The sequence below is a fragment of the Saccostrea cucullata genome, unplaced genomic scaffold (assembly GCF_032062105.1).
Source record: "Saccostrea cucullata isolate Sc308-1 unplaced genomic scaffold, CSIRO_AGI_Scuc_v1 ctg5799, whole genome shotgun sequence".
Taxonomy (NCBI): domain Eukaryota; kingdom Metazoa; phylum Mollusca; class Bivalvia; order Ostreida; family Ostreidae; genus Saccostrea; species Saccostrea cuccullata.
In genome coordinates, this window is record NW_026929643.1 from 10,531 (window position 1) to 31,656 (window position 21,126).

At 33.4% G+C, this 21,126-nt stretch overlaps 1 protein-coding gene across 1 annotated transcript; it reads right to left on the reverse strand.

The window, feature by feature from the left end:
- Positions 1–1,835: 1,835 nt before the first annotated feature.
- Positions 1,836–20,922, reverse strand: LOC134281567 (uncharacterized). The gene is given in 7 exon segments (XM_062764003.1): positions 1,836–2,022; positions 2,024–3,258; positions 15,245–15,423; positions 15,515–15,917; positions 16,033–16,096; positions 17,333–18,642; positions 20,391–20,922. Coding segments are annotated over 7 exon segments (3,603 nt in total). The 5' UTR covers positions 20,700–20,922; the 3' UTR covers positions 1,836–1,919.
- Positions 20,923–21,126: the final 204 nt, after the last annotated feature.

The window sequence follows — 21,126 nt, forward strand, 5'->3', positions numbered from 1 at the left end:
GGAAGAATAATACTCTCGATAAGATAATTGATGCGAAGAATGTTATATATTTTTTTTATTTCCCCATCACATGAATATGGTGATCAATAAGTTCACAGCCAAGGTTGGGGAGCCTTGGATTCTGCAAACTAATTTGACAAACTCCTTATATGAAACATACATATTGTAACAGGTGAAGTTTTTATATTCAAAAGATAATTTTACAGAATTGAATATAAACTGAAATGTGTAAAAAGATATTGGAGGGAAAAGTGTCTTACAAATCTACACTGGATTGAAACATCGATTAATTATGTTCTCCAAACGAAGTTGGGGAACATATTGTTTATTCTATTTTTCTTCTTATTGCTATTATTAATTTTATTTTTCTTCTCCCTAGGAAAATTTTGTACCCGAGTGATCTTGCAAACTACACATCCGACTAAGGTGAAATGTTTTTAGAGTAAGTAGACATGTTATGTTGATTTCCCAAAACAAAAGTCATTTTGCACGTACTTGCTTGCAAGAGCGCTCACGTGCAACATGAGAAATAATCAATATAATTGACTTAGACGTAATTTTTTCATTTTTTTTATGAAATACGTTGAAACTAATAATATGAGGATATATAAGTCGCAAAGACAAGATGACATGTTTAAAATAGCAACATTTCACGCTCATGCACGTGCACATCGCTCTGATTGGCTGAAACTAAAGAATCAACATCTTTCTTGCTATTTGATAAATCCTTTGAAATTTTAACACAGCCATATATTAGGGAGATCTACAGCTTGCTATAGAAGAATTAGAATGTTGGCATGCAAATACACGTGTGCTTGCAAGAGCGCGCACATGCAACACGAGAAATGTCCAATATAACTGACATAGATAAAACTTTTAAACATTTTATTGAAGTGGTTTGAAACTCATAATATAAGGATATATAAGAAGCATACACAAAAGGACATAGTCAAAATAGCAAGGTCTCACGTGCATGCACGTGCACTTCTCTCTGATTGGCTGAAACTAAGGTCTCAATATATTTGTTTTTTTTTTTAATTTTCAACATACTTATACATTATTAAGATGTACATGATATATAAGAAATATCATGAAGGCATGCACAGGCATGTGTGCTACAATCTGATTGGCTGAAACTTTAAATGCCTATAACTTTTTTAGTTTAAAACAAATCGGGATGAAATTTAAAATATGATTAGGTAAAATGAATTCTTAGTGATCAGGGAAATCAATTTCACAACGAAAGCTTTTTAAAAGATAAAATTTATCATAATCATAATTTCACATAAAATTAATGTCAAGAAAGCTACTAAACAAGTCAAACTTGTACAAATAAAAAAAGAGGTTTCGAGGTGGATAATAATAAACATTATTTCAACCCTGTTACAAAGCCTTCCTTTGTTTTTTAAAGATATATTAATACGTTCTCTGTCTATACGTAAATCAATGCACATGTCCACAAAATGATATATTTTCTTTTTTCATAAAGCAATTGATCGGAGAGGTCAGAAATGATGTTAATTAAAAGAAAATCGTGTTAAACACAAGTCATAAATTTCCTGGTATAAAACCTAACAAATCTATTATTGAAACCTTAATTTTGCAATGTATTCCTAACAGGCAGTGGAAAAAAAACATACATTAAAATGAAAAGTGTTGAAATTGAAGTATCAGAGAATTTTTTATATGCAAACATGAATACTAAAAGCAACTAAAAATGCCTATGCGATCACGACACAAGTATTACTGGGTATATTTATAGGATATTCATCTTTTAAAATTGATGCTCACATATCGAATATATTGAACATGAATTTAAGATATCACCACCGCGCCGCACAAAAGGTACGTGTATTTTTTCCCTGTTTTTATGGGTTCATAAGAAGAACTGTTAAAAACTAAACATGGATTTAACCCTCTCAATTCCATATCTCAACAATGTTTTTTTTTTCCATTTTCCTACCTGTTGTTTTCGATAAATCATCTTTAGCTTTCTGCATATTCTGCCCAAGGTTTTCGACACTCATCAATTTGAGCAAATTGTTTGATTTCATAAAGCATCTTTATTCTTTTTTCATAGCCTACTTGCTTATTGATTTCTTCTGCTTGTATCATTTGATCGATGTGTTCAACAGTTGAAAGAGGATCAGGTCTCAAAGCTATATCTTTTAACCTATTTTTGCACATCGCCATTTCGTCCATCATTGAACTTATCGTATCAAAAAGGCAATATATGTCAGTCTCAATTTCTTCTAGATATTTTTCATGTGTCATTTTTTCCCCTTTTGCCTTTTCGTAAAGTTTTTTCTTTTCCTGATAAGTTTCCACTTTTTTCTCGGTGACATATTTAAAAATATATTTCCCGTTTTTGTGTTGTTTCCAGTGGCACTTGCCGGTACAGACCTTGCAATTACCCTCTGAATCCATTGCAGAGCAACGGCATTTTTGGTCTTCATCGGCAAATTCACAGTTCTCATGACAAGAAATGTTGCAAATGAGACAATTGGTGACATGTTGCCCTACAGGGAGTTCAAGTTTGACTTGTTTTGTGATTTCTGCTTCATACGTGAAATCCTTGTTACTTTCGATATCATTCTGATGCTTTTTGAAAAGCGTTAATGTATTTTGTAATTCATTAAGTTTCATTAGATCTGCATTTACTTGGGGTTGGATATTTGTTAAAACCAACTTTAAATGCTCTCTTTGTTTCAGCATGTCTTTGGTTTGCATAAGGCTCTTTGTTTTAAATGATTTCATTTTTTCAAAGAAATTTTGAAAGCTTTTACAACACATGTCCCAAAACAAAGGGGAAAGAGAGGTGTTCTGCAAATTCCTATTACTTGCAAATAAAGCAGAATTATTAAAAGGAAAACAAAACCCAAAAGGAAGATTGGCTGCTTTTAGACAAGAGAGAACGAGGGGTTCTGCGCCATCAGCGAAAGTGATCAGAGTACAAATGTTTGATTCAATATCTTTTCCAAAAAGGGACAAGATTGAATTAAAAAAATACTTCTGAGCAACTGTAAGACGTGCGTTGGGGGCTTTGACAATAAAACAAACAGCATCTATAAATGCTACACCTTGTTTGCCTTCAGTTGAAAATAAATGTCTTATTTGATCAAGGATGGCCCCGTCTCTCTGGATTCCGCGGATATCTCCAAATCCTGGTGTGTCTATAACATTAAGGGTGTAGTCCAGTCGGCTTCCTTCTTGTGGAGCAATTTTGTATACGGTGATCCACTCTGTTTGAGATTCCGCCTAAAAGAACAATAGCAATATATACATGCGTCATTCAAAATTACATAGACGATGTTCCTAATCGTCATAATATTATTACAAAATTATAGATCAACACATTTCCATAAATAAAAACATTTATTTTGTCTACGTGTGAAGTTTAGGGGGTGGGGCTATTATTCAAAGTTTTGTATGTGTGAAAGAGAGAGGGAGGTTGTGTGAGGATGAAGGTTAGAGGATGTTTTTGATGGTGAGGGAGGGTGTGTGAAGATGAGAGTGTGAGTAAGGGTGTGTGTGCATGTGTTCAATAATTTATACTTTGATCTCAAAGTAAACAAGGGTATTTTAAGCTCATAAAATATTTTACGTAAAATTTCATTACAAAAGCTGATTCCAGCAATCCAAGGAAAAACTCTTAAAGACACGGAATAAGAATTTCCTGATAATATGCACAACCACATACAGTGTTTTAAATATCTGCAAAGTTTGACCAGAATCTGTGCAGCGGTTAAGAGGAAATAGACCGACGAACTGTTTATCTCTCTATTGAAAATATGGTTTTAGTGGTAGAGCGTTCGCTTCGTGATCGGGAGGCCCCGGTTCGATTCTCTTTCGCGACGCCGCGTCAAACCTAAGACGTAAAAATAGGAAGGGACTGTTCCTTCGCCAAGCGCTCGGCATCAGAAGTTAAAGTCACGGGTCTTTCGGATGGATATGGAAATAACGAACAGTATTCAATCTCAACGTCCATTAAACAAATATACAAAATAAGAGCAGAGCAAACACGGACCTCCGAAACATCAGAGGTGGGATCAGGTGCCATGGAGGAGTGAGCATCCCCTGCCGACCGGTCACACCCGCCGTGTGCTCGTTGTCATAATCAGGAAATAACGGAAAAAATCCGTGGTCAATTCAGTGTATAAATAATGGACTAAGAATTGGTATGAAAAACGTCAGTCAGCATTTCATTCAATGATAAATTGTATTTGCTGACAAGGTCATTGTATCGACCATAGAATTTACGAAATGATGACGTTAAACGAGACTCTTGATATTCTTGTTTCATCAACTTGCTTGTCAATGATTTACCTCGTTTAACAAATTGTTCATACGTAGAGCATGCTCTTGCATATCGAATCAACTGAGATATAAATACTCCGTATGCAGGTGATGAAGGTATATTGCTGCATAAGTAAGGGAAGTTGACGATAGAAAAGTTAAAGTCATCACGTTTATCATATAGCTTGGTTGTTAGATTACCATTAGTGTCTTTTTCAAGTAAAATATCCAAATATGCAAAAATATCCGGATATGACCTTAAAAATGTAGTACCCGTGTCACGGTAGGCGCTGACACAATAAAGAACCCTCACTTCTCGATGGCTCTGGGTGCCGAATATAGGTTTAAATTTGAAGCCCTTCATACGCTGACTTCTCCATATACGTGAAAAATTCTCGAGAGGGACGTTAAACAATATACAATCAATCAATCAATAAAAATATGGCAAAAAGCCTAAGTGAAAAAATGCAGAAATTCCCGGAAATATAAAGGAATTGGAATATCCTGGTAATATGCACATCTATACTCTTTGTGTACTAAAGTCCCTGTCACATAAAGCTGCGTTCACACGGAGTCATTACGGCGTTTTTAATCTTTTTCAAATCCCCGTGTAATTGCAGGGTAATTGCACAAATTTCTGTAAAATTTTCACAATGTGTAGATATCATGGCGTCCCTACGGCGAAGGACGTGCACTCACGGCATTTGACTGCGCTTCCTCGAAGATTTCACGAGGTGTTAGAAGTTTTCACCTTGTGTTCGCCGCGTTCTCATTGCGCTGGTAGCGTTCAAAATACGTTCACAATGCGTTCTATAATCATTGATATAAATGTTTATTGAGAAGGAATGTTAAACATTTTTGTTTAAAGATTTAAGCTAAACGATGAAAAGACTTCTACTCATGTCAACATGTAATTTAAAATGTTCAATTTGATTGATTTATTAAATTAAGTACTAAATCATTAATAGTTTTATGATTGATTTAATAATGAATGTAAAAAAAATAAATACACTGAAAAGATGCTACAAAATGAAAAGTAACACAAGAGAAACAGTTCTGGTGTAATTTTCTATTTCATGCTATACTAAAATGCTCCTAGTGCAACAAATACGATAGAATTGTTGCTGATCAAATATGATGTCATTGCTCTTGTTTTGTGAGCTGGCTGTCTACGCCTTAACGAGGCTGTGAAAGCGCATTGTGATCGCCAAGGGACGCTGTAGAAACGCCAAGGGAACGCTATGATCGCAGTGACAACTCCGTTTTGTCGTTGTGTAAACGCAGTCAAAATGATAACAAGACGAAGTTTCTCATTACAAGCTCCGTAAAAGTGCGATAGAAACGCAGTGACATCTCCAAGGACTTTGAGACATCTCCGTGATATCTCCGTGGAAGCAAAGTTCACTATCACTGCGTTCATGCTACGATCATGTGCGTCTTATACATTATACCCAGGTAAATTAATTGGATTTAAAAAAAATAGAGTAAAAATATAGACATTTTTCTGCCAATTTAAATAATCAAATGACGGAAAAATAACATTGTTAAGTTTTATCCAAAATAAATACTTTTGAGATTTTATTTACCGTTTTTAATATTTTTTGAGTTTTTTGCATTTTAAGCTAAGTCAATCTGACTCTTATCATCTGAAGGCTATTTTGGCTCAACAATTTTTTGGAATTTACTTTTGGTCGAAATTTATCAAAATTCAGAGGACATGTCTGTGATTGAACTCAAAAAATGGCTTAAGCTTGAGAGCCGATATGATATTGGACTTGTTCCCATACTGCATCTGAATTTTGATATTCCAGAAGTGTTAAGTATTGAAACTCGGTAGTGGTCGAAATTCAGGACACGAATCATAAGAAATTTTTTGCATCGTATTGATTTGTTAAAATATAAGTGATTAATTTGTTAAAACATACTGAACAATATTTGTGTGGAATGGCAAAATCTTAAAAATGATGTCATTAAAAAAAACCCCAAAACGCTGACTTATTATATAAGGGGCCGTTCGGAAAAAAATGTGTAACCAATAATTCTTAAGCAGTCAATATTTTGTTTTACATTACTGAAGAAAAAATGTTTATCTCAAAAATATACAACTATATTTTATGGTTTTTATGTCATATGTCCAAAAATACAAACCAAAAGGGTCAGAAAACTAAATCTTTGACGCATTATATCTAAAAAACGGGAAATATAATGATAAGTAAAATTAAACAGATGTCCAAAATAATGTTCCGAACAATATGTAAGTTCATTTTTTACTAAAGGTCCCCATATAGGAGTTAAAGTGCTGGTTCCTCGATATTTTTTTTTGCAAATATTTCAAAAAAAAAAAAAAAAGAAAATGAATCTCTAAATAGTTGTTGAACAAAAACTATTTAAAATCATGAGGGAAAATCTAGAAAACATAGGCTGAGCACTCAAATTACGGACCGAGATTGGTTAAAGTCTTTAATCGATTACTTTTAAACAGTCAATATTTTGTTATACATTACCAAAGCAAAAATGTTTGCCTCAACAATCTACAACAAATATATATATATATAGAGTTTTGATGTCATATGCTACATAACTAGGAGCACATGGGACCAGAATACTAAATCTTTCACGCTTTATATCTCGGAAATAAAAAAAATGTTTTATTGTTTGTTTTTGTAATATTTAACAAAGCATGTTTAAAATAATAATCTGAACAATATGCACTAATTTTCTTGTTGATAAAAGTCCCCATTAAGGAGTTGTAGGGTTGGCCAAAAATTTTTCTTTTGCAAATATCTCCGAAACTAAAAAAAAGAGTATCTGAGTAGTTGTTGAACAAAAAGAGTTCAAAATTCTGACAGCTTTAAGATGAAATGAAGAAAAAAGGGGTTGATCCCTCATATTTGAGGCAAAAGTCAAACTTTCAAGTTTTTAATGTTCAATATCTTCAACAATGTTCAAAAATCATCATTATTTTTGAATGAAAATAAAATTAAAATCTTATTTCATTTTATCAAGAATTGGACGGAAGCCACACTAGTTGCTAGCAACGAGATTGTATTCAGTTATTATTATTATTATTTTTAAGGCCTTACGTCTTCATCAGCCCTTAATTTTTCCATTATTTTTAGCATCTTCCGTATACAGCGGAAGATCCTTCTATTATTCTTCGGTTTCTTTTTCACTTTTATTTTTAGAGTCTTTTGTCTTTAGCGGAAAACCCTTGTGTTATTCTTCGGTTTCTTTTTCCTTTTTATTATTAAGGAGGTCTTCCATTTTTAATGCTACGGAGGACCTTATTGTTTAGGTTTGGTTTCTTTTTAAGGCTTCACGGAAGACCTTATAGTGATTCTACTGTTTCTTCTTCTTATTATTATTTTTCTGACCCTATCTAATTTTGTGCACGCGATTTCTCGAAGACTACTTGATGGATTTTCATGGAATTTGAAGGAACAATGTGCTGTTATCCGAAGTTATTTTATCCGAAAGATTTTATGAAAAATTTTTCTGGTGCCAAGTTAAGGACAAATTTCTGATTTTAAAATTACATTTTGTCCGCGGTTAATCTCAAGAACGGTACAAGATATCACTGTTAAACTTACAGGGATTATAGATCGTGATAAGTACTTTCCAGGACGCGATCTTTTGTACGTTGTCTCTTCCTGTCCTTACGACAGGCGAATTTAAAAAGTTGAATTTTTTTTTTACTTTTTCGTTTTTCAATATTTTCGAATTATATTGGTATGATAAGCAGAAACCTTTTAAATTAGGCTGAATATATAATTTGCTTTTAAATTGATTGATCAAAACTCGAGATATTAACAAGCAAAAATTTGAAGCGGGACCAAAATGGCGGCGGTCTCTGTCAACTCCGACATTTCGCAAAAGGAGTTAACAGAGGCAGCCGAGTGTTTGCTTGATCGAAAGTAACATATGAAGTAATGAAATGTGAAGGTATACTTGGATTGTTACGACGTAGGTACGTTGCAATTCTATGATCAGCACAGTTAAGGTTACAGTAAGGAGGTGGTGCCTAATTTGTACGGGAAATGTTTACTATGACATCACACATAATATAAGATCTTAAAAATACCACAAAATGAAATTATGTGCTATTTCAAACAGCTTGATAGCTGTATACTAAATAAAAACTTGCTATTACATGTATTTTTGTCGCATGTTAAATCTCACACAAGAGTATATAAATAATGCATCAATCTCGATGCACTTGTCAATGTGACGCCATATCGCTAAATTGACGCAGTTTGTAAACAGTGAGAGGCTGATCAAGTCACATTTTGTACAACGAAAAATGTGTTTTGTTCTCAAATAAAATATTATTTGCAGTAAAATCAAAAGCCATTAACTTGGATGCAATGCCTTTTTTAGTATTTTATTAATAAACTGTACGTGCATTCTCCAGATAGGCGATTATACTGTTGTGTCTTTGTATGCAGATTCACTGAAAAAGTAATGGGAGGGCCCTAATAAATCGATTTATAGCAAGGGCATACCCTCAATGTATCTTGCCAAAATTTTACACAAAAACTCGAGAAGCATTCAGATATTTGAAAAATGCTGCGAACCTCTTGAAATCATGCAAATAAATTTATTATAGGTATATTAAATGTAGTTGACCAGCAATATATTCAACCTGCCGTCCAACAAATTAAATTTTACCAATTAAAAAAGGAAATTTATATAGGTTCGCAGGACTTTTTACAAACTACATATAGTGATGAAAAGTATTATAAATTTTTCTAAGATTTTTAACTTGGTTATGCTCTTGCAATATTGAAATTTATAGATGCCCTCTAAACTGTAAGTCTTATTGCCAAAGTCATGTGACGTCCACATCACATGACAAGTCTATATAAAAAATATAAATTTCCCTAACATGTAGATTTAAACCACATTTCATTTTTTATATCAATGAATTCCTAAAAAGAATCGCCCATCCTAAAACAAGTATGTATTTTTTATCTTAAAAAATCGCCGATATCTTTTCCATTTGTAACCTTAACTGTGCTGCGTGTCAAACTACATTTATAATCTAAGGCCTCCTTACACGTCTTCTTTATTTGGTTTTAGTTGTTTCTCAAAGCAGAAATAGAAAAGAATTAATTTGCAAATGAAGTACAATACCTACTATCTTTTGTTTTGCATCACGGAAACACATAGCTTAAATCTAGTTATAAGTAATAGTTTTTAAAGAAACAATATATAATTATATAGTATCCAGTCAGCATTCATATATTGGCCCAACGTTTGTAGAGTAACGGTCTGTTGGGTCAAGGTTGGTGTTGGTATAACATGATTGGGCCAACATTGGGCCAATGTTAGACATTATGCTCTTAGTGGCAATATCAGCATATGACAGTTATTCGTTGTTGGGCCAATGTTGGCCCAATGTAACTTAATTTCACATAAGTTGTCGTGATAACATACATTGGTTTTACATTGTTGGGCCAACATTGGCCTAATGTATGTAATTTTCACAGAAATTACTATTTTAAACATTGCTTCTGCATTGTTGGAACTACGTTGGCCCAATATTGAATACTTAACATAATGAATATATGCAGGTGCAAAACGATTGGGCCAGCGTTGGCAAGACAGCGTTGGCACAATGTTTCAAACTTAGCATAAAGTGGTTGGTCTCGTGTAGTTGGACCATTATTGGCCATATGCAAATCTTTGTGAAAGATAAACTGCAACAGCTGAGAGGATAATTTTACTAAAAGGTTGATCATTTATGATTATGTAAAACTACACACCTGTGACTGGATCAGTATATACATTAAATGTACGCTATAATAAGTTAATAACATTAATTTTGTTATGAAATCTGGCTTTATCTTTTCAGTGCCTTACTTATACATTTTGTAGTTGGACCAACTTTGGCCCACTGTGTCAAATGTGTACTGCATAAATCATGTAAACATGTGTTTATTAATTGATTAAATGTTGTTGTGCTAATGGTAAAAAATTACATTTCCTTAACAAACACTAGTTAATCAGGTACATATCTCTATATTTTTATGCCAAGGTATAAGGCTAACACAGCTGGTCCAACGTTGGCCCAAGGTTTATATCAAGCTCTTGTTAAGTACTACACCCAACGATTTTCTCTGTCTCTCCCTGTATCATGCACACACATATATCATAATGTTGTGCAATTTTTATATTAAATAAATCTTCTTTGGTTTTATTGGATATCATTAACGTATTATATATATTATTGGGGGGGGGGGAAATACATATGCATATCTTGGCTATATGCACGAATTTATATTGTTGCAATTTTAAAAAAATACCGTTTCCCCCTGTGAAAGCCAAAAAGTAATACTGCATACAAACGTATCAATTTAAGAATTTTAAAAGAAATTCTTGGATGAGGGTCGAGAACATTGTAGAAGACACATTAAGTGTAAAGCCAATGTTAGCATTGCAGCTGTACTTGCTATTGCTTTGAAAGATGTCACTCCCAGGAGGGCAATAAATTAAGTTTTTGAGTTAAATAGAGGTCAGCCTTCCTCATGTTCCTTGCGCGAAAGATGTAGAGAACAAAGACAAAGGACTGAATTTTGTTTGAGGATAGACGCAGTTAAAGCAAAATGTGAGTATTTCTGATTTTTTTTTTGTGCATGAGTATTTTAAAAGGAAATTTTCTATCAATGATCATAACATAGTGGAAAAATTTTGATCTACAATGTAATAAATTCGATCAGTACATGTATGCATATTCTTTTCTCGTTATATTTGATTTTTGGTTTAAATTTTTGTATGTGGGATAAATCGATAAATCTAAACTCTTGTCCTTTAAAGTAAAATACATGTATATACACTGTATATATAATTATTAACTCATTAAAACGCGCAACAACGCTCCATTTTCGCACATGCATGGGGGGACGTGGGGAGGGGGCGATCATTGTTGATAGAGACAAGTGCATGTATGTATGTATAATCTTTATAAGTGATACCATTATCTTGTAAATCTATTTCCTTGTCTACAATCTTTGAATTATGGTGGTATAAATACTACAGTTGTATAATATTAGTTCCCTTAGACCACTATTCTGTACTTTCAATAAGGTCTTAGACAAAAAAGTCCAAAAAAATGTGCAGCGATCTCGGGTCTTTCCGATACTAACCGGAAAAGTCCAAGTATGTGTGATTCCCAAATACATTCATAATTTCTTATTTCTGTGTCTGATACATTTTTAATTTTGTAAATAATCATATGACATTAAACCGACCCATTATAAACAAAACGAATAAAAATAGTTGAAATATTTATTGAGAAGCTATGATAATATCATTAAGCATTTAAAAAAATCACATGGTACTTTTAGGTAAGAAAACGGAGAAAGATTAGAGGTGACAATGCGAAACAAAGTGTACGGGGAATTATGAGTTCAATGATAGACATTGGTGTTGCAAAGAAAATGACCTGGCTAGGGAGGGATGATAATTAAGAGAGCATTTTCCTTTTTCTCATTGAAAGATGTGTAGCTGTGTGAGTATTTATTTTTTTTTATACTTATCTTTAAAATATTATTTTATACTCCAAAGATATACTGATCTTGGTTTGTTTGTTTGTATGTGTGTGGATTGACAACTTACAAATTTAGTTAAACAGGAAAAATATACCTAATTGTCAAAGATCAGACATGAGGGGTAATGCATCAAAGTCACATTAATTTATTGAGCTAAGATTACAATTTTTTCATACTTTTGACAAAATGTTGCACAAATAATTATCTTGTCATCGAAATGATTGCAAGTAAAGTAAACCAAAAACACATTTGTATTTTAATTTGTACATTTGTTTATCTAAGTTTGTGTAATATAATGTTTAGAATATATATTTTAATCCAACATAAATTGTGTAAATACCGAAACAATATTTTCTATCTTACTTCTAAGGGCAGATCACCCTAGTGACATAAAATTACCCTACAAAGTAGATCTCTGTAGTGTGCAGTTTTAAGAAATTAAAAACATTTTTTTTTTCAAATAACAAATAAAATCACAGTATCTTATTTTGACAGAATGGATGTTGCAAAGATGCAAAAGACAAAGATATCGAAGATGCTGAATAGGACTGGTTACGATACTCTTGCGATAGGGATGGGGATAGGAAGGAGAGGAAGCAAAAAACGGCAGCAGAATAGGAGACCAACCGATGAATGGCCTTGAAATGACTTTTAATTTTTTGGTATCTGGTGAATTATCATTATTACCCTTTGACTTTTATTTAGTTCTTAATTTTAATTTTTGATTTAGTGTTTCTAATTCATTTAAAATGATTTAAGTAGCAAACCGTATCAAATTATCTTATTCTTGTTATTTCTTCCACTTATTGGAAATTAGAAATATGAGTCATTGGTTGAGAACACTGGGTCAACGTAAAACAAACTTTTGGCCAACGTAAAAAGACGTTGAGCAAATGTTAAAATAACATCGGGCCAACATCAGAGAAGCAATGGGCCAATGAAAGCTAGAGGAGCGCTGGGCCAATGTAAAAGAAACTGTAAGCCAACGTAAAAGACACATTTGGCCAATGTAAAAGACATACTGGGCCAACATAAGACCAATATTTGTAGTGTAGTACGTAAGCCCAATATATATCCAAGGTTGGGCCAACATCCATGCAATCGGCGTCTAATGTTGGGCCAACGTAAAGCCAATACGTTGGCCCAACATAAGCCCACTTTGCACTTAAACATTGAACCAACATTGGTATGCAACGTTGGGCCAACAAAATGAATATTGCTGGCATTACATTGGGCCAACATATTGATGCTGACTGGGTAAGTATAAAACGTGGCCATTATTTTCCCTGCACACTTGCGTTAAATTAATAGAAGAGACAACTGTTACATAAGTCTTTTTTTTAAAAGACAACTATTTTTCAAAGACCGTTTATATGACTTTTTATATAAATATTTTTTTCTCAATGCAAGTTATTAAACATAATGGAATCTTATTCCTTGACCCTCGTAGGGCGATCGAGGCATTTTTTTCGGTGAAACACACAACCTTTATCATGAAAGTGTAGGTAATCGGAATAATCCACTTTAGTGATTAACAGGAAAATTTAAAGAAAAATGAAACATTCATAGCTGTTTCACTGCTTCAGTGTTATTTGCCTATATACGATATGTTCCATGTATGTGTTAAATATACTTTCCACTTCTCGAAATTTAGACGATAAGAACGCTGTTTTGCTGTTTGGTTTGGTCAAAGCTATCTCACCTTTTTAATAGAACATTTCAAGGGAAAGGCGATAAAATTTACTCGTGGCGTTTGGCGCGAAATTATGAAAAGTGACCCTCCTTTCATAAATACAAGACAGATTAACTGTTGCAGAATTACATGTACACACAAGGGAATTTAGAGTAGTTTTCAAATAGCGTAATCAATAAGCGTATTGATTTTTACGCTAGTGACCCGTTTCAACTAGCAATGTTTCCATAAAATATTTATTAGATTTTCAGCTCGATTTTAGGTTTATTTTTTGGATCGGACGAAAGACATCCTGTTCCTCGCAACGATATCGTTCCTAGTTAAGGTCTTCCGTCTTCACGGAAGACCTTATAGTGATTCTATTGTTTCTTATTATTCCTTTTATTACTTTTTGACTTTCTAATTTTGTGCACGCGATTTCTCGAATATTACCAGCTGAAATGACGTGAAATTGCCACAAGGGATGTGTCGTTACATGAATTTTATATATCCGGGAGATTTTTTTGGAAATTCGCTTCCGATGCCAAGTTATGGACAATTTTCTGAAATTAAAATGACATTTTGTCCACGGCTAAACTCAAAAACAGCAAACATGTCAACATGAAAACTTTCAGTAATTAGAGATCGTGATAAATACTACCCAAGACGCGACGTTTCGTTCGTTGTTAATATTCCCTGTCGTTCGGAGATGCGAAGATAAAAAGTTGCATTTTAAAACTTTTTTGTTTTTCAATATTTTTAGTTTATTTTTTGAATGCTAATAGAAGAAAGTGCTAATTGTTCATTAAATAATACACTGTTGGGGCGAAGACGATTTCCAGAGAAATTACGTACTTTTACAATTAAGCAGAGTCCTATCATCAGAACCATTGTCCCTGGGGCCATGAATATAACTTTAATGCAGATGGCTCAATGCTTATTATAATCATGCCAACAGTTTGATCGCTTGCTGTCCAGGACTAAAGAATAAGATTTAATGTACGGTGGATTAAAGCCCACCTCTCAAGTTTGAGGGGGACAAGGACCATACATTTCACAATTTATCTACACTTTAACCCATAGATTCTTTAAAATTGGTTCAGTGATTTGAAAAGCTAAACATGTTTAAAACTTCACGACCAGCGGACGACGAAAGACGAAATATAAGAACGAATAGCAATAGATACCCGAGTTGCTCTGGTGACCTAAAATATTTATGATATTTGAGCCTTTATATATTAAACTTGAGTGTTTGAGTTTCTTAAGAAATCTCTTAGTTAGTACCTTTCATAAAAATAGCATGTTTCACCAGGGGACATTAACCAGTAATCGAGTAAGTAATACTCATAGGTTCAGCCACCATTTTCCCTTGTAGAGCTACAAGTTCTGTCCTATACTAGGCTCTTAAAACCTTTGAGCAGGGATGGATATTTTAATGCCAGCACCTACTGCAAGACGGTACCTCGGTTTATACGGTGTAAAATGTATACGTAATATGTCCAGAGAAAAGAGAAGAATCAAAGTGAATTTTTGAGATTCAAAATTTTTTTCCTTTTTGTTAAAGATTAAGCTAAATCTGTTTAACGATGAAAATGAATTTAATTTTAAATTTCAAGTCGTTTTGCAATATAATCTTACATCATTTTCTTTGAACTGAACATTTGCAATTTCTCCGTCTTCAATACACTGTACATGTACATGTAAACAGTGAACACATTAATTTTACCTGGTTTTCAGTCTTCTTTTCGTCTTGCTCTAGGTTAACCAGCGTGAATCGAAAAGGGTCCTCAAAACTGACACCCAATATATAATTGATAATGCCATCCACCAATGTGCTTTTTCCTGAGCCTGTCTCACCGACAAGCATCATGGTTTTCTCAAATTCAGTTCCTATTGCAGGGTTTCCTAATCAAAACAAATTTTAAATAGTGAAATATAAGGAATTAAACAAAACTGAAATTTTACTTTGTTATGAACCCCAGTAAAGGCGATTTACCTAAAGTTAATTGTCTTGTCTTTGCATAGGAATTGCGGGCCTCTCTATTTTCGTCAGCTGCTAATTGATACTTCATTGGATCTGTATTAGGAATTTTTGTAGAGAAATTTAGCATCTTAGTTGTTAAGGATTTGGTTGTCTGTATGGGTTCACTAAGTTCACTGTAATTTCCTTCTATGTCGTTGGCAACACTACGGACTTGGAATACGTAGGGGGTATCAGCCATAAGTCCACTTACTGAGAATCTGTTAGTTTTGTCGTTCGTATTGCAAAATTTCCATTTGTCGTTACCTTTTAGGCTTTTAAACCTTATTTGATAATAATCTATTTCCTCTTCTAAAGTTTCCCAATACAACTCAACTAAATCAGACTTTATATTTAAAACATTAGGTTTACCACGTATCTAGAATGAAACCAAAAAATAAAAAATAAATAAAAATTATTAAACGCATTTCTTGTATTCAGAATAAATGGTTTTAAAATATAAAGTAAAAGTTGACTGTTAATAACTATTGTACCCTTTTCTTTGTTTCAATCATGTCTTCCTCTTTGCTTTTCATTGGAGTATCTGTAGTATGAAGTCTGTTGAAAATAGGTAGTAAATTATCAGAATGATGACTCAAAACTCAATTTAAATTATTCTGAATTATAGCTTGACAGTCCAATAATTAATGCTACCTATTAATAAATAATATGTATTAAAAGGGTTTATTTAAAAAATCTATATCAAATAAAATTATAATGAACTCAGCTATGTTAAGGAAGGTCAGAGTTCACATTCCTTGCACACTGTATTGGAAGTTTGATTCTGACGTCATTGAAATGACAAGCCACAAAAATTAATTAACGACATGATCATGCGTAAATAGCAACTTGAATTTATTTATTTTATCAATAATTTATAAAACTTGTAAAATTACAATACTTGATAGCAATACAGTCGAGTAATAGAAGAAAGGCATGCGTCAAATATGACGTCATCAGCCTTGACATGACGCAGCACAGGTGATCCAGAGGCCTAGATTCACTGGTTAAATAATTACAAGAATGCTTAAATAGATATGATACCATTGCTAATTTTTAGACCTAATCATTAAAACTAAAAGAAAATAATTTATTAAATACAATTTGTATAGAATGTGAATTTATCTAGTAGCATTGGAGCTGCCCAGGGACAAGGAATGTAGAGAATATCGCTAAAACGATAAGCATATTCGTGATTTACATCAAAAGTGCAAGGGCATAGACTATTTTGTTTGAGCTGAAATTTGGAATACTTATTGCTCATATAGTATTTATTTGGAAAAGTGCTGGGAGCTGATCCTGGTCTGCATAACATTATTTTTATTTATAACAAAACTTAAGCGAAGTGGAAATTTTTAGCTGTTATAAGCATTTACGGCAAAATTTTCAGTACTTCGTAAACAGCACAGACTAGCTCCCAGCACTTTTTGGATAGAGGATATAAACATCTTTTAACGTGTATCAATTTTTTTTCATGAAAAACAAGAGTATGCCCTTGCACTATCCTCATTTCGAATTCCTACATTCAGCTTCACAATTCTATTTTTATACAAGTCACGTGACAAACAGCTGATACATGCGATATAACTGGTAATAACTACGGCCCGGTCTTATCCATTATTGATAGCTATATTACATTTTCTACAAGTATTCAGTTGCTTTGTAATATTTTTTAAAAAGAAGTAATACATATTAAAACGGCGCAAAGGTCACATTTTCCATATCGGTCCTTAACATAGCTGAGAAAATAGAGTTCGATACTCAAGCAGAGAAAAATAATAAAAATGTACAAACGTTTCCGCTGGTTTTTCTTCAATATTTCTTTTTTCCCATTTTGGTTTGAAATATTTCAGCATATTCGAGGAAATAACATGGTCTCTAGATGGTTTCTGTTTCACATGCTGTTCTGAACAGGTTGTGCACATAGGTTCCTCGCAATTTTCGCAAAAAGAATCCGCTGATACATTTCTATTTCTCCTTTCACAAGGTTCGCAAAGGAAGCGGTTGCTTACATTATCAGTGATTTCATGCTTAGGACTGAATTTAAGATGTGTTTCTACGCATTCTTTACACAGATGCTCATCACAATTATTGCAATATTTTGAAGTTTTTGATCGTTTTCCATCGATCTTACAAATATCGCATTCTGCATCATCTGGATTGATAAAATTAATGAAAGAAGAAATATTCCTGTCGATGTTATGATTTCGAAATAGTTTTTGTTTAACGTGATGACCGGCACAACTGTTACACAATGGTTGGGGATCTGAACAATCCCTGCAATATGCATCAGCAGGTACATCCTTTCTATCTAATTTGCAAGTATAGCAAACAACCATTTCCTTTCCTAGTTTTCTTAAAAGTGAAAGATCTGTACACAAATTATGTCCTCGGAAACTCTGTCGCGTATGCTGTCTAGCACAATCTGGGCACAAAGGTTCTTTGTCATTGCAATCTTTGCAAAAGCAAGTAGCTTCCGTATTCGTGCCTTCTTCCTTACACACAATGCATAAAACACTGGATTTCTCATTTACTTTTAGCGGAATTTGACTTATATCGTCACAAATTGTATGGTCTCTAAATTGTCGTTGTTTGACATGTTGACGCGCGCAATCATTGCATAAAGGTTCTGGTTCATCACAGTCTTTACAAAATGAATCAGCTGGAGTTCTTTCTCCTTCAATAGTACATGGCTCGCACAAGAGTTTCTCCTTTTTTAGTAATCCCCTTATATCATTGCTGATCTGGTGATTTCTGAATGTTCGCTGTTTAATATGTTGAGATGCACATGCGCCACAAAGTGCCTCTGGTTCCTCGCATGTGAGACAGAAGGAACTAGCAGATCTGCGATCACCATCAATCAGACACAGCTCGCAGTTGATTGTATTACTTTCTAGAAAAGAGTTATAAGCTTCCATGTCATGTGACAGTGAATGGTCGCGCATATTTCTCTGTCGAATGTGATGTCGACCGCAAACATCACACAATGGTTCCGGTGTCTCGCAAGATGTACAGAAACAGGATGCAATTCGATTTTCTCCTAAATTTGTGCATAGGCTACATTTGAATATTTTTGTATCTCTATCTATGTCACTCATTGTGTCCTGAAAAATAAAAAAAAAAATACTTGTTTCAGCGTGTAAATTCCTCATTTTAATATCAATTTTTAATTTAGCTCGAATATCAAATCAAAACTGTCCTCAAAATTAACATATTACCAGAACACGTTTTATTTGTTTTTTTTAATAGTTTTTACTTTCTTGAAAACTATATATCAGCATTCATAAAGGTTTTAATGAAACATCCACTACAAGAGAAACTTAGAAACAAAGTAATATGAGGCAGTGCATGCTCGTGTAAAATGTCAAGATTTATCAAATAAGATATGAAGAAAACGATGAATTATAATTCTTAAAAATCCATTTCTTGGATAGCAGACCACGAACAAGGTAAATACGAGGGGCATTTCAAAAGTTCTGGCAACTGTTTAATAAAAGATTAACCGTTTTACGGAAATTTTTGAGTTTGATATCATTGAAAAGATCAGAAAATAAACACATATTGTGACGTCACTTTATAATTTTTATGACGTTATAACTCCGAAAATGACGTCAGAATATAGAATGTTAAGCATACTGAAAAGTCGCGTTTTTATCCACATGAGACAATCGTAAAAGTTCTGTCAAAGGCTTATTTGAAAAAAATTTTTCAAAGAAAATTTTTATTTGAAAAGAAGTAGATTAGGACTATGATATTGTTTGTCAGCAATTCCATTATTCATTGTATGGTGTGTGTACGAGCACGGTTTATATCCGGTTCTGCTATTATAGACATTCATTTAAGATTTTTATTTACATGATACGGCTGACTTTTCGGTCTTTTATATAGCTCTCCATTGTTTGAAATAAAACCTGTTCTGTATTAAACTGAAGTATATTAATGTAGTTTTCATCAAATATATTTTGATTAACAGGACTCTTACCGTTTACGAATAAACTGTACTAAATCTTGTCCCCTAATGGATTCTGTGCGTATTTTTTCATATAAATTCAACTTTGGCGCCCCAAAACTCACTACTGCTTTTGACTTTTGAAACCAAAAAATGAATATAAGTTACTCAGACATGTAAAGTCTTATTAATTTTCCATGCATTAAAATTTGCGAATATGTGGAGGTACGGTGGAGTTACAACTGCGCCGCCGCCATTTGAATTTTACGAGAAAATTTTGGTCACACTAAACTTAACTTCTTTTGAGCCTTCATCGATCCCACAAATCTGGTTAATTTATGCCATCTTAGTTTGTAACACGATCGCCTATTTTTCTTTGATTGGCAACTTTGTCTTTTTCTCAAATTTAGATGTCTTCTACGCAAAAGTTTGAGCGAGATTCGATACAACCATGCTAAATTTGACACTCGCTAAAACCATTTCAGAACAAGAAGGTCTCCAAAATAAAATACCGTATGATAGATTGTAGTCTATGTAAACATTCCACCAACTGGCATTTGCGTCCGTTAACTTGCGTCCGAGTAATGAGCAAAAGTTGGCTTGAAAATTTTAATTTGATCAAATTGTCTTTTGTTACGTCATTTTTGGGGTCAGTATTCTAAACATTCTATATTCTGACGTCATTTTCGGAGTTATTACGTCATAAAAATTATAAAGTGACGTCACAATATGTGTATATTTTTCTAATCTTTCCAATGATATCAAACTCAATAATTTCCGCAAAACGGTTAATCTTTTATTAAACAGTTGTCAGAACTTTTGAAATGCCCCTCGTAAGACCACTAAAACACAAGTACGCAAGCTGACAGATCTGAGAACTTTATAATTATTGAGAGGACATACCTCTGCATATTTTGTTTCCATTAAATTCATTTCATCCAGGTTGGTACAGATGGAATGATTCTTAAACATCTTATATGCTGTATGTCTTCTTGAGCAAGGTTGGCACATATATTCTGGGTCCTTGCATGTTTCACAGAATCCATAGGCAGGTACCTTTTCATTTTGACTCTCACAAATTTCGCAAAATAACTTGTTCTCTTCATATTCTTTAATTTCAATGACAACATGTGACTTGGTTGAACGCTGAATTTGATGACGCTTTCCACAAGGATTACAAAGGTAAATCTGCTCTTGTTTACAAACCAGCATGGCATTTACTGATTCTCCTATGCCAAGGCAGAGATCACAAGGTCTTTGAAGACAACTTTCTTCAGTTTTTGCCTGTCCAAAAAGTTAAATGATTATTGATAAACAGAGCTATTATCAACATATATTATGAGTAACATCATCTAAAGCCGTAGATGGGGTTTGGGCTGCTCTTTCATCAAAACCCATCATAATATCCGCCAGGGCAATTTTACCTTTTGTTTATTTTCAATGACAATCATGTGTTCAAAAGTTGCTTTTTCAGGTAAATTTAGTTCCTAAGGGTCTAACATAATACTTAGTAATGAAGGTTAATATAATCTTTCTTTCAATAGAGCCTTATTTTTGTGAAAAAAAAGGTCATCAACTAGATAATGCAGTCTCTCAGTTTATAGTGCACTGTAGAAAATGGTTGTTGGGGATAAATTCA